Consider the following 18,000-nt stretch of genomic DNA (forward strand, 5'->3'; position numbering starts at 1 on the left):
AAGGCCTAGAGGCGACTCACGTCAGGTCTGTGCACAATAATTCTTGTTTAAATATTTTATTCTAAAAAATTCGACTTCTGTGATTAATTATGTATTGTGTTGCCATTTTATGATCGCAAATATGACTTTGGAAATTGATCAGATTTCTCATAAATTATTTAAATAATTGTTTTGAATTGATTTTGTGTTCACACTTAGCATGATAGTATCACATTATCCCTCCTCCATTTATGGGGTTGAGATGGTTTATTTTCCTCCCTCTCTGGCTTGCCAGTTGAGGTTGAGATCGGATGAGTACTCATTAGCTAGCTAGCCACCTCCCTCATTGATTTCGATTAATGGGGTTGTAGATTGCTTTGTCGTGGTGTACAATACGGCATTGATCGGAAATTTTGTGTTATGGCTTAAGTTGTGTATGATTTTGGCAACACTGTGTTTATTAAATTATTTAACTAAATTGTATTTCATCAAGGAATGATTTATGTATTGTATTTTAAATTTTTATTGTGCACCACTGAGTATTTTTATACTCAGCGATAGCTTATTTTGCTGTCGCAGATAAGAGCAAGGAAAAAGCAGCAGAGTGAGCTGCTATTGAATTGAGGACCACACTGATCTTTTGTACGGGTATTATTTTATACCCTTGTAGTTAATTTTGATGTAAATATTATAACGCTTTATGTATCAATGTAAAGTTGAGCAGTTGTAAAATAAATTGTAATAATATTATTTTTGGATTTCCTTCTGTAGATTAATATTTGTACTTGTGAATTTCATACTTTATGCCTTGTGAATGAAGTTATTAAATATTTTGAGATGATAAATTTTGATTTGGATTGTGGAATTATTTTGAAGTGAATTGAATTGAGTTGATTTGAGATTAATTGAAGGTTGGGAGTTGAGAAAATTATTGAAAGTGTTTTTTTTTTTTTTTTCAGGTATTTGAAAAACTGTTTTCTCCAAATACAAACGAAACTCTGTCAAAATTTTTATAAAATTTGCGGCAAAATTAAAATGGACAAAAATTTTTATTAGTATTTAAACTTTGAATAAATGGTTTTTAATTCCTACCAAAATGCTCACCACTTCCAAAATATAAGAAAATTGTTTTAAAATGCCTTGTAGGGTACTTAATGAGTTATCGGTAGATGAAGTTCGGTAGTTCATTAAGTATTCTACGGGATCATGTTATGCCTTACAGAGGGGTAAGGTGCGACACTAGATTTGGTTTCAAGTTATGCTAGGGACTTTGCAATCTTATTACAAACCAAACCTATTTAATTAATTAATTAAACTCTTTAATTAATCAATTAAATCACATTTTACCTGGTGATTAACTTGTGTAGATGTGTGACTGACTAGGCTCATTACTTATTGACAATGATAAATGATATTATCCCATAATATCATTAGAACTCTTTCTTACCTTAAATGATTTCTCTAAATCATTTCAGGCATATCATAGACCATGGTTGACACCTAGCATAGCATGCCATGGCCACTCAATCAGTAATAAGGAATATTTTAAATGAACCTTTAATCATATGTTACCATGCACTAGAATGTTTCCGTTACAAAATCTCAATTCCAGCTGAAGTCATGGTTAATGTCAAACTCTATTCGCTATGAACATTATGTTCTCTTTTAATTTCAATTCTTGACTAATTAGATTTTCTTGTCAGAAATCTTTTTCTGACTAAATCTATCTGTCCTGGCCAGGAACTTAAATCATCAAGAACAATTATACAAACATAGGATTTTATCCCTATTTACAAAGAGTAACAGATTCCATCTTGATCAACACCTATCTCCATATATAACTAGTAGGAGCCAACACATGCCTATATACCCATACACAATACGAGTATGAAAGTAGTAACAAACTCAAACCACCTATATACAAGATAACTGTATTTTCTCAGGTCTAAGGATTATATGCACTGATATGATATATGACAATGCATTGACAAGAGTAAACTCCATGTGCTTGTCATGAGCGTCACTGGTTCGGCCTAATTATCATGTATAAGTGCCTATTATATTTGTTATGTGGCATGAGACTCACCACTCAAACTTATTTATATCTCATATTAATATTTTGGGAACAAACAAGATTATAATCTTTTTGGATAAGTTATGTCATTTGTGAAATATCTTCGATTGTGAACTAATTTATGATACTTTGTACTAGAAATACTGTCACTTATATTCTTAACAATTTAAGAATATAATTTCTAATAAAATATCAATGGTCCTTTTTAATTACACATAAATGGATTATGTAAATAGAAAAGTGAAATTGCCTTTTATTAATAAAATATGTACAAGATACATATAAAATGATATACTCTAGGACATACTACTAACAGAGCAATATTGGATTCACGTATATAAACTACAATTACAGTTTCTTCCCTTTCTCTTAGGAAATCTCAACTTTCCTTTTTGGTATAGCAACTTCCTAGTGATCAGTGACAGAAGAAAAATCTTAGAAGAAGAAGAAAAAGAAAAATCAAGGAACAATAAGAAAAAGCCACGATGACATGAAGAATGAATGGATGCTTGGTGATTTATGGTGTGTGGTCTAAGGAAAAAAAAAATGGTTAGAATGAATGAATGGGCATATGGTGTATGTATAGGTAGCATAAATGATGTAGTTTAGTGATTTTTGGTTCGATTTGGTTTTTTATAAAAATAATCAAATCGAAATAAAAATAAAAAATTTATCCAAATATTAATCAAACTGAATTGTTTAAACTAAAAATTTGAATTAAATTGTTTCGATTTGATTTTTTTGATTAAAATTGTTGTATGCTCAATCTATCAACAATTACTATCGTTGAAATCTAATCTAATGATAAAATATATAAAATAAAAACACAATGAGTTAAAATCAAACTAATCATAGAAGATACCTTATCTTCATATGGAAATTTTCATGGTGAAGAATTGAAGAAAAAAAAAACCTCTATTTAATAGCAAATATAATAATAAAAAGATTAATTACGATAATTTTAAAAATAATAAAAAGTTATTTATACGTTCATTAACTTTCATTAAGTTCCATTAACTTCTGAAATTTATCTACTAAGCAGGTTAACTTTTTTATTTTCTTTAAAATCAGATTTCCACATGAAAAAGGCAATGCAATTTTTAACATTTTTAGATTATATTATATTTAATGAATTTCATTCTTTATGTGATTAATTATATCCTCAAATCCAATTAAATAAAAAGAAATTATGCGAGTTCAACAAAACAGTACAGTGTAGGAAGAAATTGATCCTCCCATGATGAATCAACTCGGTCTAGATTTATATCGATTAATATATAAAAAATTACTGTAAAGCAATTGAGATTACGGTGTAAATATTTCATAACGACCTTAAAAATTTAGCAATTTTTACTTAAAAATAAATAAATAAATAAATAAAATTATTATATGAGTTATCAATAAAAAAAATTGCATAAAAAATAATGTGATGCAATGAGTAGAATATTCGCAAAAATTATTAAATTCAAACTCGATTAATATTCTCAAAATTCAAACTCATCTAAGCACGGTTAGAATTTATTATCAACTATCCAAATTTATTTTAAACTCAATTATTATTATTAAAAAAAATACCTGAACTCGTTTAATTTTATATATTTTAATTAATAATTTATATATTTTTTATTAATAATTTATATTTAAAAATATAATAATTTTATAAAATATTATTTTTTTTTAAAATAAAATATTTAGAATTATATATTTAATTAAATATTATATAAATGAGTTTAGATAACGAATACCCAATATATAAAATCTGAATCTGATCAAAACTCTTTATAGACATTATTTTTCAAATTCAAATAACTTCCAAACTCGATTATATATTATCTAAACTCATTTATTAAGGTTTAATTGGATAGGATATCTTATCATCCCTAATATCAGTCAACATATTTTTGACATTAAAAATTACTTTAAAAAAAATTACTATAATATATAATTATTAAAAGTAAAATAATGGGGGGATAAACATTGTTTGGAGTTAATTATGATTAATTTTTAAATAAAAATAAATGAGGTAAATAAAATATTATTTTCTTGCTTAGCTTCTATAGTTTATTAATATGTTACATATTTTATAATTATAAAAATTTGTGTATTATAACTATAGTCATCAAATTAAGAATTAAAATCTTCATTTTATAAATCAAGAATCGAATTAAATAACAAGATTTGATAAAAATTTTAAAATTAATAAAAAATATATATATTGTAAAAAAAATAAATATATCATAACAAAAATATATTTTAACAAATATAGAGTTATAATTTAGCTAATGAAAAAGATGCTTTATAATATAACAAAATATTCTCATTATATTATGTAGTTTTATGTTATAATACACTGAAAATATTATTTAAATTTAAACAAATAATTAAATAATAAAAAATAATAGTGGGTTAAATTACAAGGTCATAACATACTAACATAAAATATCATGATAATTGTAATTAGAGAAGTATATAATAGAAAAAAAGAAAATAAAAGAGGAGTGAAAGGAAAAAGAATTGCTAGTAGAAGAAAAATAGTTAAAGAAATCTGTTATATGCAATTTTCACAGTAAAAATAGAAGTGAAATATTAAATATTAAATTTTAAATTTATAAGTCAAATAAAAATAAAAAATAAAAAATTATAGAATTGATAGATCGATTCTGATTTACCTGATTTATTATTAAATTATAAGATTCAATTAGATTTATACGTATTTAAGATTTACCCTATAAATTTGAAGCGCTAGAATTAACTCGAATAGTAAGATTACTATTCTAACAATAATTTAATGATTAACTCTATATTTATTATGAAAATCATATATTAGTGAGAGAATTATACAAAATAAATAAGTTTTTTTTTTTGAGAATACAAAATAAATAAGTTATTAACTTTTATCTTGCTATAAGTTTCTTTTTATAAAGTTGATTGATTCTTTCCCAGGCAAAACCGACACTCTCTCCGGCTCTTGAAACAGCAATTGATTATCAATTGAAGATATTGTCAGTTGCCATCAACTATGGAGGTCATGCCCTTCTTCGTTACAAGGTTCAATTCAAAGAAGCTATTGTCTCTGCTTTTGAATCTCCTTCATGGAAGGTTTCAATTTGTCTCTAGTCGACTTGTTAACTGCATAAATTGAACATTCAGTCATTCACTTTACCTTTGCATTTGGAGGAGGATGCTTGTCATATATGTTGCTGAATATATCATGGTTCTATTATATTTTATATGCTGAATACTTACACATGACAGGTTCATGGAGTTGGTGATCATCTTCTTCGATCCCTGCTTGGAAGTGTGGTTCTTTATTGTCCTATTGATCAGCACAAGTAAGTTATAGCTTTCGATATGAACATGTAATTTCAACCAACTATTTTTATTTGTTTCTTCCACTGTTAATCAATTAACAAACCGCAAATTTTGGTTTGTAAGGTGTATGTTGCGCCATCCTGCTGCTGAAGAATTGGAAGAATGGATCAGCACAAAAGATTATAACAATGATGAAAAATTGATAGCACCAAGTGGCATATTCCGAACGATGAAGAAATTCAGTTTGCAAATGAACTTTTGAAACTTCATTTTGAATCCGCTTTAGATTATCTTTTGAGAATATGCCAAAACAAAATCCACTCTGATCCAGGTAATACTGATTCATTATTTTCATTTTTTTTTTTATGGTGACCTGCGTATTTATTTTGAAGAGCTTATACTCTTCTAAGTGAGGGCAACGACAGTGCTTATGAACAATGGGTTTTTATAAAGTCCCTATAATGATGTCCCCTTATCCTGATTTCATTTATTCAGCATATCAAGATATTTTATCAAGTATTTTCCCAGAAACAAATGTCAAATTTGCTGTATATCATTGGCATTTGCCTTAGAAGTTAATTTATAGTAGTAAGTTAGGAATCATGCAACTTCTTTCATAGAATTTCAATATATTGAAATTTATGTTATTTTACTATAATTATTTGCTAGTTGTATGCATTTTGTTAGCAGGAAATGAAAAAAAGCACTTGAAAATGACTCCTTTGCGTATTGATTCTTCATTGCAAGGTGTTTTATCTTGCTTAACTGATTTCAGACCATCCTCCTGGAATGGCATTGTTGAAGAACCAAGTCATAATTCTTTCTTCATAGCTGGAGCAACAGGTTCAACTGTGGGCAGCATTGAACTGCGTGAAAAAGCTGCTAAGATTATTCACACAGCTTGCAGGTAATATTAAGTTTGGAATTCATTCATATTTCATTCTGCCAATTACAGTGGATCTGATTTTCCAAATATCATTTATGCACTGGCAGGTAGCTGTTAGAGGAAAAATCAGATGACAGCATCCTATTAATACTCATTACTCATATCATGGATGCCTTAAGCATCTATGGTAACAGGCTTTACATCTGAATGAATTGTATTCCTTGAACTTTGTTGATGCTGCTTAGAGTAGGATTTCATCAGGGCCTATTTTTGACTTCCTCTTTTCAAATAGGAAGTTTGGAGTATGATGAGTGTTCAAATCACAGGCAGGCTTGGAAGTTGGAATCTGCTGCTTTTATAGAGCGCCCAGTAAATTTTGTTGTGTCATCTCACTCTAAAGGAAAGAAAAGGCAGTAAGTCTTATTATGAGATTGCCCTGTATTGTCACTTCTACGTTGCATTAAATGCCTAGCATTTAAATACTGGATCTATTCTTGGTTTTCAGGCCTAGATGGGCATCTGTTTCGTACAAGTGAAAATTTTTCTCCATCAGAAAATATGGTTCTTTTAGTGGAAGTTCCACTGAACCTCTCTTTGCATAGCTATGAAACTGTTTGTTGTAAGTTCTCCAGTATCCTGTGACCCATATATGATCAAACCGGTCTGGCTCATGACCTTGCTGTCTTTTTCAGGAGAAAATGGGCATGTACATTGTTTTTTTTTTTTTTTTTTTTTTTTTTTTGGGAGAGGGGTGTGGGGAGATAGAGTTGCATGTGATTTTCTTCAGTTTGTTGAACTTGTTTACCAAGCCGTCACTTGGTGTATTAAGCATTTTGTTTTGGCACTTGCTTTACTGGTGTGTATATTCTTTGTTTTATATGTGGCTTTTATAGATCTGTCACTTCTCTTGGTTCTTTTCTGTTTTCTTGCTGCAACTGATATATTTTGTTTAGTTCAAATACCTAGCAAATTAACAATAAGTGTTTATCAGTTTATGGTGTCTAATTTACATGCTGACTTGGTGTCCAGAGTTGCTGGAAAAGCGCTGCTGAAGATGATTAAGAGATGGCCATCTATGATTTCAAAGTGTGTGCTCTCTCTTACTGAGAACTTACGGAACCCCAATTCCTCAGAGTATACATCCTAGGTTGTTGTGCAGTTCTTTCTACACAGATAGTTCTTAAGCATTTGACATCGGTAGTCATTCAACACAAATCGGTTTGAAACAAATTTTTGGAAAATTTTTATCCTCTGATACGTATCTTTCATTTCAGGATCCAAAAGCATTATCATCATTTCTTCTTTAAATTCTTTCAAGGTGATCTTGCAACCCCGCTGTTTTCTTCAATTGTGTGGCTATACCTGCATGGGTTTTTAGTTTGCAGTTGTTTTTTTAATTATATATCATGTAGATTCCTTCTTTTCCTTTGCTTTATCTTGTAGCTCACATCATGAATCACTGAAAGCCCAGGAAGCAATTAATGAAGTAAGATTTGCCATATCTATTCTTTTATATGTTGTATTTGTGAATTTCTTGTTCTTTATTATCTTTTGAGAGCCAACAGATTTTTGTCGAGTACATCACCCACTTCTCTGGAGTATCTAGAGCCATTTTCAGGCCTTCAGACATTCATGTAGATGGATCACACTTTGTGGATTTGGTTTCTCAGATTGTATCTATGAGTTTTGATTCTAATGGCTTGCATTGGCGGTATATTTCTGAATGCTTGTCTATTTCTTTCTTGTTGTTCTTCTTCTTCTTCTTTTTTTTTTTTTAATTTTTATGTAAATTCTGTGCATGTTGGAATGCCTAGACTCTATTGTGAACTGTTTTGGCCTATTGGTGAAGGCCGGTAAAACGTTGGATTCATAAATAATGTGTGGAATTGTATGGTTAAGGTTTACCTTTGATGTGCAAATACAGTCAATTTTGACTGGAAGTTTATGGATTTTGAAATTATTGATCACATAAACTCTTGAATTTCAAAATTATTTTGATATTGGCATCATTATTTCAGATATGGTTTTTCTTCTTTGGATATGGGCTCAATTTCATTCCTTTCTTTTATTCCTTGTTAGGTATAACCAGATGGCTAATGGAGTTCTGCTTTTGTTGGCCATGACATCTAGAAATGATCCAAACTTCTCTTCAAAAATACTGAGTGAAACTGCTGGTTAGTAATTTTCTTGTTGGCTTATGGATAACCTCTGTGCTTGCTTACTAGCATTCCTCCCATTGATGAAATGAAACTAGCTTTTTCAACATTGTCTTGCTCATACCTTTTCAGGTCACTTGCTAAAAAATTTAAAAGGTCAACTTCCTCATACTAGGATACTTGCAATCTCAGCTCTGAATACTCTTCTAAAAGAATCTCCCTATAAATTTCCAGCTGAAAATCAAGTTGTGTTTTCTGGGGAGCTACACATGAGTGCCAAGTCATCTCTTGAAGGGGCGTTAAATGAAATTTTTCAGGAAGATGGATTTTTTAATGATACTTTGAACAGTCTTTCTCATGTTCATATAATCACAGATACTGATAGCACATCTAGAGGAAATCATGGAAATTCTTCTTTTCAAAGCTTGGCAGACAAATCAATCACCTGTTTTTATTTTGAATTTTCAGCTTCCTGGCCACGAACTCCTAGTTGGATTTCTTTACTAGGAAATGATACTTTTTACTGGAATTTTGCTTGAATTTTTAAGCAGCTAATACAAGAATGTGGCATTGCCTGTTTTACTGGTACTTAAAAGTACATCGAAGGAAAGGTCTAAGCAATGTTTTGCTGCCGAAGCATTAGCCAGAGTGCTGCATTCTGATGTCAATGGTCTTTTTGTAGCATGCGAATAATGATTCATTTGCAGAATATCATTCTTTCTCAATCAGTGGAATCTGTTCCTGAGTGGGCAGCTTGTATATGCTATGCAGTTACTAGAAAAGGAAAATATGGTACCTGAGTTCCTCTTCTGAGGCAACAAATTTTGGACTGCTTGATGACATCTTTACCTCCTGCTGTGACTATTATCATTGTTGCAAAACGCTGTACTTTTCTTTCAGCTGCACTCATAGAAATATCCCCGCAAAAAATGCTGCTGCATGAGATAGAGCTCCATAGTAAACTTTTGAATGAGTAATATGTGCCATTCGTCAACCCAAGTAAGCATGCTATTTTCATGTATTGTCAATTTACTTATTAACATTTTGGCAGCTATTTTGTCATGGAGAAGTAGAAGAAGAAACAAATGAGAGAGAGAAAAAGAAGGATAAGAAACATAAGAGGGGAAAAAATCATTCTTAGCAAATGATCTATAAAAGGATCAAAACCACAATTATATTTCTCCGCTCTTCTTTTGATATGAAAGATGCAGCTGTTTTTATGGTCATATTTTGATGTAAATTTTCCATGGCGCAAGTAAGGGAAGCTATAGGTGTTACCCTGTCCATTTTGTGCCCCAACATTTGCCTCAATTCATCAATTGCTCATAATCATTCGAGTGAAGGAGCAAATGCAGAATTTGATAAACTTCTGAAAGACGAAAATTGGGTTCAATTTCTGACAGAACGAGCTTCTGATACGGTCACACATATTCAGAAAACTAGTCCTTTGTGGTACTAATTTTTAGAGTACTTAAAATTTCTTTTTTTTTTTTTTCCTCCTGCAAACTCTACTTCACCTATCAATTTTAGCTTATTCAATGCTTGCAGGTTTTAGCTGATACATCCTCGTCCTCATCATATTTTGCTTGATATGTGTTACTCTTCTAGCAAAGAAAAAGATTTTACAGGAATTCAATGATTGGAAGAACCGCAATCTCAATGATTGGAAGATTAGAAGGAATTAGTGTAATTCTCTATAAATAATGTGTAATTTAGAAATGGAGTTTTATTTACATCTGCTTCATTTGTCATTGGAATTATAAGTTTATTGTTACTCGTTAGTAGGGTGCCTTGTCGCTGCGTCCTCTGCCGTGTAAACTTCCTTAAACTATAGGATTCATTAAAACATCAGATGGTAAATCCCATAATACACAGTCTGTATTGAATATGCTGGGGCCATTCCTGATCTCTTTTCCTCCCTCAGAATCCTCTCCATTTTCACGCTCTAGTTTTTCATGCAACTGGCCTTGTGGATCCCCTGCTGTAAATGTGCTTCCAGTGCACATACTCTGGCTCCACGGTGACACAGCCCCTTCGTTACCGAAAGAAGACGGGCCGCATTGAAATCCAGTTATTGATGCAGGGAAATCACTACATTCCCCTGCAAAATTTGCAGATGTTGCACCAGCTGAGTCCCAAGTCTTATTTGGTGGTAGCATGCTAGGTTCCTGCATAGCCCTTGATAAACCAAGCTTGATTTTCTCAATGGTATCATCATTCTCATCATGTTTGCTGACAATGTAAGGCAATGTGGTGTTCCCTGGTGCTGCATTCGAGTTCGGCTGTTGCAGCTGGAAGTCGATGCGCTTTTTAGTGAGCAGGTGAAGCATTTCATCCTTAAAGCAACCCAAAGCTGCTTCTGCTAGGTGAGCCACCTGTGGCGGTGCCAGTGTGGTGGCGATCTCAGCCATGAGGTGTGAGAAGGGTTTGTGGGTGACAGGATCAATACCCATACCTGAAAGCTTCTTTTTCAGCTTAGTGTTCCAGTGATTCTTAACATCATTGTCGGTTCGGCCGGGAAGCTGAGCTGCTATTAATGACCATCTACAATGCCATTCAGGAAATAGTCGTCAAAATGAAAAAGGAAACCATAGCAAGTTTAAATTTCACAATAGGATTAGGAAGACATTTGTGTGTACCGGTTGCCAACAACAGAATGAAGCTTGACGATGGTTTGTTCTTCAGCATCGGAGAATTGGCCATGCTTGAGATCAGGACGAAGATAATTAGTCCACCTGAGCCTACAACTCTTCCCACATCTTTGGAGTCCTTAAATCATAAAAGAAAAGGCACAATGAATTATTCACACACAAGCACACTTAATTGTGTGCTAATGAGCATTAAAATCTAAACCTAACAGACAAACAAACCAGCATTCTTGGGGATGAGACGCCAGTTCCGGGTGCCGTGTTGGGCGATGTAAGAGGAGAGTTTGTTGTCTTCCTCAGGAGTCCATTGCCCCCTTTTCACGTTATCCTTCTCACAACATGGAATCCTACCCATCTTTTACGTGGGGTTTCTTTTTTTCCTTTTCCAAAAATAAATTAAAAAAATAAAAAAGAAAAAGGGAACCCTCTTCTCCTTAAAAAATGCTAGTACTTAGGCTAGAGTGTAATAAAAAAAAAAGGATGAAGTAAAAAGAGAAATAGTGTAGTGGCAAAGTTTTGGTAAGGAATATAAAGAAAACAAGTGAAAGTGAGAAAAGAAATGGAGAGTGGTTAATTCTTATATAAGGAAAAGGTTGCCAAATTGCATGGGTTTGTATGGGAAAGAGAAAAATAGGCATCAAAGGTGCATGATTTTATTAAAGAATTCAACGCTATTGAGCGTGTGAGAGCTAGGCTGGTAGCTCACCCACAAGACACCCGGTCAACTCTCTCTCTCTCTCTCTCTTATTGACTGCTTTCAGCTTTCACAAAGTTTCTGTAAATTTTGGTTGGCTTTTTGCTTTGCTCACACAATACCACCATTGTAAAGCAGACTCAAAAGGTTCTGAGGTTGTTGCACGTGTGGGTCTTGTGCATTCATGACATTTAGAGATGTGTAAGTGTTGCTATAACTAATTAACTAACTAACTGTATTATGCTTTGTCTGTACCATTTCATTTGTACTCCATACTTAATGTGTGATTGCAACCTCAAACTTTGAAGGTTTTGAGTTCTAATCTCCCTGCTAACGTTGGATTAGTGATGCAATTGTACTCCATATTTCATTAGCATTGACCACTGAGATCAAAATTTTGGCTAATATGCAATTTTCTATAATGGCTGTTCACTACTAAAATTGAAAGTATTCATTCTGTAATGAGTTTTTCTTTCATATTGAAATTAAAACTATAGATTCTTGCATTTGTTATTGATTTTTTATTCTGTAAAGAGTTTTTCTTTCAGATTGAAATTAAAACTATAGATTCTTACATATGGTATTGATTTTTTTTTTAATTTTATTTTATGCATGCTTGAATTGGATTGAAATTTGTAAAACATTGAAATATTGTTTACTGAAATGTGGAGATATATCCTTTAAAAAAAAAGTGAAGATGTATGGTGAAAAATTAAATTAATCTATTATATTTGCTTTGATTCTGTCTATATCTTTAATTCAATGCAATTTTGGTATTGCAATTCCATGCCTAGAACATAAGTTAATGAAATTGAATCACATGAGGATCATGTCATCTAGATAGATATTACGTTGAAAATAACTTGCAAAAAAGAATGTCTAAGAACTTATTAAACTCACAGCAATATTGTTTTTTAGCTATATGGGATTGTACCAAATATGGCCTACGATTTAATTGATGTTAGGTTGCATTTCATTAGTAATGGGATGTTAATTGTATGGCTACTGTAGAATTTTGTTAATTTTAATTAGTAAATTTTATTTTATTTTTGTATAGAAAAGGATGAATTATCATTTGCCTCCATAAATTAGATGATAATTATTAATAAGTTTCTTCTATATGCCAATAAAATTTATTAGTTCTTAATATGTGATTTCATGAACAATAACTTAATCTTTATACACAATAAAATATTATAACAAGCAATTACGAAAAACACAATGCAATTGTCTTGTCTTCTCAAATAAAAACATAGTTAAGGACTTAATAATAATTTCTTAATGGCTAAAAGAATAAAAACTAATAGCAAGTCTCTAATTAGCCAAATTTAGCACTAATAAGCCCTTGAATAGACCCAATTAAGCCCACAACAGTCACAAGAAAGCAAACAAAGCTAAAAGTCCTAAGAACAATCCATTTTCTTGTCCAAGCCCTAATTTTCTTCTGCAATAAATACATTTCCACAGGAAAATATATAGCCAAAGGCCAAAAGTTCAAGGCCCCAAGAACTCCTAAAACTTGGTTGAAGTAAGGGAAGGCCATTGCAATAGCAGTTGTTGAAGCAACATAGGCTGTTCTAAAACATAGCCTCAAAAGATTGATTTGAAGAGGAGGAAACAATGGGAGCTTTAAAGGGTAGAATCTATTCACAAACCGGCTTCTTGGATATTTCTTAGCGGACCAACCTTCCACAAATGCAAACACTGGCTGACTAAATATCTGTGATGGACAAACAACATATAACAATTTCTAAATCATGAGCCAACCTATTGTTACTCTTTCTCAATCTTTCAGGCGTTAATTATACTCGCAAACTTTAAAATTTTACGAAATATAATAATTGTGATCATTTTGATTTATTTCAATTAAGTCACTTAATTTTAGTTTTGGAATAAATCTTTTGCTAAAATTTAATTCAATTCTATTAAAAGATTTCAATTCAAATGATTTTATTAAAAAATAAAATATTTTTGAAATAAATTTTAAAATAATACAATTCATGTGAATTTTATTATTTGAAATAATTAAATATTTTTTCTTTATTTATAAAGAAATAGATATAACTTAAAGTGGAGATTTTTCTTTTTTTAGTTTTAATAGAATACTTCATTAAATGAATTGAATTTTTACAAAATCATGCCACTTTTTGCATGAATGCCTTTCTTTTAAAATGATTTACAGTCTGTTTCAAAATTAAAAATTTACAAAAATTCAATGCAATTTTTTTTTTGTCGGTTCTTATATTTGGAAGCTTAAGATGAACAAACTCAATACTTTTAATTTAAAAAATAATTATTTTAAAAAAAATAGAAATTACGTTAAAAGTTATTTAATTATGTGAGAATTCAATTTTTTTTATATGATTTATTGTAAAAAAAATCTATTTTTTAACTAAAAGATTGAATTCTATTAATTTTAAACATTTTAAATGTGAAAATTAGTCAAATAAAATTTAATTCATCTGAATTCTCTCATTAACCCACTTGTTTCTAACCAAAAAAAAAAAGAAAAAAAACAAGAAATGTAATGAAAAGGTAATAAATAATACCTGATATCCTCCCACCAGATGAAGAACAATGCAAGCATTTGCAAAATCAATGAGCCAATAAGGTTCAAAAAACCCAAATCCTGTCAAGAGATTTCCAGGAGTTTTGTTGCCAAAGGCTGCATATCCAAAGCATCCACAGCACAGGTAAAAGAAAGTTGTAATAAATACTGCAATCATTGAGGCCTTCTTCATGGTCTTGTTCTCTGGTGGATGTGATTTCAGTGTATCCTTCATTGCAAAATTTCATTTCTTGAGATTCTTTTATCTTAAACCAACACTTTATTATCCATTATCTGAAGTTTTAAAGAATATATATATATATATATATATATAGGGAGAGAGAGAGAAGCCAAACCTGAATCTCAAGAAGAATAAGTGAGTATGGATAGGCAAAAGCAATATCCCCTAGTGCTTGAAAGGCTAACCATAGTTTATCAGCAACATTAGCAGCTGGGACTCCATTGATACTTCCCTTAATCCTCCCATTCTCTGCAATTACATCACTGAATTTGAAAAGAGCTTGACATTTAAAAAATGTTAATTGCTTACAATTGAATTAAAAAACAATAACATCTTACTAAACTATCCATTCTTTCATAGTACAAAATAATTTTTTTATTAATTTGAAATCGATGTAAATTCATCATATGAAAATATTTAAATGTTATTAATATATAACAAATAATTAAAACAAGGTACAATTATATCTATGACGTATAACATAATCATGGTATGTTTTTTTAGTAGCAATTTGATTCTCAAAGTTAATTCTATTTACAAATTAGTTCATACAGTCTAAATTGACTGTTAACTTTCACTAACTGCTTTTCAATTTAAGTAATTATTTATTTTATATTTAAATAATTATATAAAATTATTTAAAATAATTTTATAAATATAAAATAAATAATTACTTAAATAGAAAATTTAGATTTAGGAATTATTTTGCCAATAAAAAATTTTAGGGACTAAAATTCAAATTTAAGGAATATATTATAACTTAAAAACAAATCAAGGACTAACTTGTTATTTTGACTATACTTTAGGGACTTAATTATAAATTATCCTTAAAGCGATGGTTTTACTTAATCTACACATTGGTTGATAGCAGTAAAAATAACAATAATAATATGTATGGATGTATGTATTGGGGAGGGGAAAAAATGGAGAAAATAATTTGATGGGCCCTTTCCTAAGCCATAGATTAGGGATCATGCATGAACTTGTACCAACCGATCATGTGACGTTAGGTTAACAGATAAGAAAAAGTGGGTAGAGACCAAAATGTTGAACATGGTATGTTTTTAATGGTTGACCAACAGTAACAGGAGTCCAAATTGGAGTAATATTTTTACCTATTACTTTTGCAAAGCCAAGACTAAACCCTATAAAAGAATAGGTGAAGGACATTATTGCTGCAATTACTGAGAGCCATTCCATGTCATGTAAATGTGGTATTTGTGATGCTACTATTTGAATCAGTCCAAAAATAACCATGAACATTGTATTCCCATATTTACATGCAGCTTCCTGCCCTTCTCCGTGGTAGCAATTCGACCTTTGAATTGCTCTGCATTAATCAAATGACCCACAAAAAATATTAAAGAAAAGATTCATATATAATATCAAAATTGGAATTCAATGAGGAATTAGTACCTCATGCTGGTTGAAGTAGTAATAACATAAGCAACAGCAGTTCCATACATGCTCAAGTATTGAAGCAAACCACAAAACCATGTATGTATCCTACCTGAACTATCACTACACCAAATTAGGAACTATATGCAGAAAACTAGACAAAGGGTATTGAAAAAATTAGTCTGATATAACCTAGATTTACTCTAACAGCATCCATGTAAGTGTAGTTTCGTGATCCTGTTACAGGGTCGGGAGACCTGTAACAATCTGACAGGAGGAACGCAGAAACGTACGTCACAATTGCGAAGCAGAGCAAGACAACTGGCCCTGCAATCCATCCTAATTGAGCTGTGCTCCAAGCCAAAGATAGAACTCCAGAGCCAATAACAGCTGTAATTATATGTGCGGTGCAACTCCACAAAGTTCCTGGCAAGTTAATTGAGAGAAAATTTGTTACATATTAACAAGATATGCTATAGTTTTGGAAGTATCTTTACCAGTTCTTAGTGGACGCCCATCATCATCACAGGAAGAATTTTCCAGTTCAAGAGGGTGCTGGACTGCCATGGTTATTGTTCAATTCACACCAGGCATTCAAATGAACTGAAATCTAAGAGCTCTAACTCCTCCGACTATATCCAAACACAACGCCTGCTGTAAGAAAAGAAAGTCAACATGCAATAGAGATGTTTTCTTTCCATTCCATCCATTCCTTTCAACTTAGAAAAATCTAAAATTCCCAAGTGGACACCACTAGACTAAGTCTGTGGGCCCAAATAAAGTAAAACTTTTATCATTTGGCTTGTAGTTTCTTGATAGAGATAGATTAGCTTGGAAAATTCAAAGCAAGATTCTCTTATACTAGAATATTTTAATGATACTCTGCAGGATAAAGCCGTAGAGACACCAACTAACATATTGATGTATTGTTTCAATTGATTAAAAATAATATATATATATATACCTTGATCCCTCACCCTCTCTCCACCGCTGCCTACCCCTCTGGAAATGAAATGAGCCGACTACTGCAGTGAGTGACGAGAACCAAACCAGCGATAGCTTATGAGGCGAAGATTTCTTCAGCTTGGAAGGAGGTCGAGGTGCTTCCTGCGGAATGAAATATTTGAACAAAAAAGTCTGCAGAGAATGCAGACCAAGTATGAAAATTAATATTGAATATACACATGAATAAAGCAGGGCATTTGGATTAGGCAGAAAACCAGGGGATGAGACAAATTCTTTGACCTCTGCTGCTGCTGCTATGACTCAAGTCCTCCCCCCACCATTTTCTAATTATCGGTTGGCATATATATATATAAATCTACGAGAGAAAGTAAAATAATTGATAAACTTTTGGTAAGTATAATTATTGCTGCTAATTATTTTTTTAGTAATTACAGCTTTATTATAAAATATTTGTGGTTGTAATTTTTTAATAGCAATATGTAATAATTTATATATTATTTTAAAAATATAAAATTTATTGTCAAAAATTTATTAATGATAATAATAATAATTATTATTATCATATTTTTTTTATATACTATGAATAACAATTGTCCATATTATTATTTTATATTAACTTTATAACAGTAAAATTAATTTGCTATAAAATTTTTACTATTAATTTTAACATTTGTTGTAGTGTCTAACAACAACGATCAATAAAACTGAAACTTGAAATATAGGATACATAAAGTTTAGAATTCTTAGTCCATATCAATGGACGAGGCTGTAGATTGATACAATTGATATATTGTAAATATATTGTGTATATAATTTTAATTAAAATTAAATTTATAAGCCCTATTAAAATACTACTACATTTATTGAAAGACATTATCCTAATACAAAAAGAATATAAATAGATTTTTTTTTTTGAAAACATGCAAATAGGAACTTAAAATAGAGAAAAAAAAATGTAATTGTTTCTTCTTTTCAACGGTTTTATAGCTTCATTATTTTTTAATTTTTTAATATCATAAAAATTCTATTGGTTTCTTTTTGCAACGGTTTTATAGGTTAATTAATTTTTAACTTTTTAAATATCATAAATAATATAAA

General features: G+C 30.8%; 2 protein-coding genes and 1 pseudogene across 4 annotated transcripts; 1 reads left to right on the forward strand and 2 right to left on the reverse strand.

Moving 5' to 3' along the window:
* The first annotated feature begins 4,981 nt into the window (after positions 1-4,981).
* LOC131173769 (proteasome activator subunit 4-like) lies at positions 4,982-10,295 on the forward strand (annotated as a pseudogene).
* Positions 10,079-11,574, reverse strand: LOC110663330 (transcription factor MYB80). The gene is made up of 3 exons (XM_021822589.2): positions 11,278-11,574; positions 11,047-11,176; positions 10,079-10,951 (listed from the first exon to the last, which is right to left on the reverse strand). The coding sequence occupies exons 1-3, from the start codon at positions 11,408-11,410 to the stop codon at positions 10,231-10,233; spliced, it is 984 nt and encodes a 327-aa protein (XP_021678281.2). The 5' UTR covers positions 11,411-11,574; the 3' UTR covers positions 10,079-10,230.
* A 1,420-nt stretch (positions 11,575-12,994) lies between these two features.
* On the reverse strand, positions 12,995-17,210 carry LOC110663319 (probable amino acid permease 7). 3 transcript variants are annotated; one of them, XM_058135942.1, is made up of 9 exons: positions 17,182-17,197; positions 16,901-17,073; positions 16,434-16,590; positions 16,129-16,362; positions 15,955-16,048; positions 15,654-15,868; positions 14,654-14,787; positions 14,299-14,526; positions 12,995-13,469 (listed from the first exon to the last, which is right to left on the reverse strand). In XM_058135942.1, exons 3-9 carry the CDS (start codon positions 16,501-16,503, stop codon positions 13,068-13,070), a joined length of 1,377 nt encoding a protein of 458 aa, XP_057991925.1. In that variant the 5' UTR covers positions 16,504-16,590; positions 16,901-17,073; positions 17,182-17,197; the 3' UTR covers positions 12,995-13,067. The 3 variants fall into 3 exon arrangements, with proteins under 3 accessions (XP_057991925.1, XP_057991919.1, XP_057991917.1); XM_058135936.1 differs by having other exon boundaries at positions 16,434-16,587; positions 16,901-17,210; XM_058135934.1 differs by having other exon boundaries at positions 16,901-17,210.
* Positions 17,211-18,000: the final 790 nt, after the last annotated feature.

The sequence above is a fragment of the Hevea brasiliensis genome, chromosome 2 (genome assembly GCF_030052815.1).
Source record: "Hevea brasiliensis isolate MT/VB/25A 57/8 chromosome 2, ASM3005281v1, whole genome shotgun sequence".
Lineage (NCBI taxonomy): Eukaryota > Viridiplantae > Streptophyta > Magnoliopsida > Malpighiales > Euphorbiaceae > Hevea > Hevea brasiliensis.

What these genes read in the sequence shown, in the direction of transcription:
- LOC110663330 (XM_021822589.2), bottom strand. Translation starts at nt 11,410, where the DNA reads ATGGGTAGGATTCCATGTTGTGAGAAGGATAACGTGAAAAGGGGGCAA. An exon ending in TCTCATCCCCAAGAATGCTG is followed by an intron (nt 11,177 to 11,277) that starts GTTTGTTTGTCT and finishes TTATGATTTAAG; the next exon opens with GACTCCAAAGATGTGGGAAG. An exon ending in CATTCTGTTGTTGGCAACCG is followed by an intron (nt 10,952 to 11,046) that starts GTACACACAAAT and finishes ATGGCATTGTAG; the next exon opens with ATGGTCATTAATAGCAGCTC.
- LOC110663319 (XM_058135936.1), bottom strand. Translation starts at nt 16,503, where the DNA reads ATGGCAGTCCAGCACCCTCTTGAACTGGAAAATTCTTCCTGTGATGAT. An exon ending in TGGGCGTCCACTAAGAACTG is followed by an intron (nt 16,363 to 16,433) that starts GTAAAGATACTT and finishes TTAACTTGCCAG; the next exon opens with GAACTTTGTGGAGTTGCACC. An exon ending in ATCTGGTGGGAGGATATCAG is followed by an intron (nt 13,470 to 14,298) that starts GTATTATTTATT and finishes TGTCCATCACAG; the next exon opens with ATATTTAGTCAGCCAGTGTT.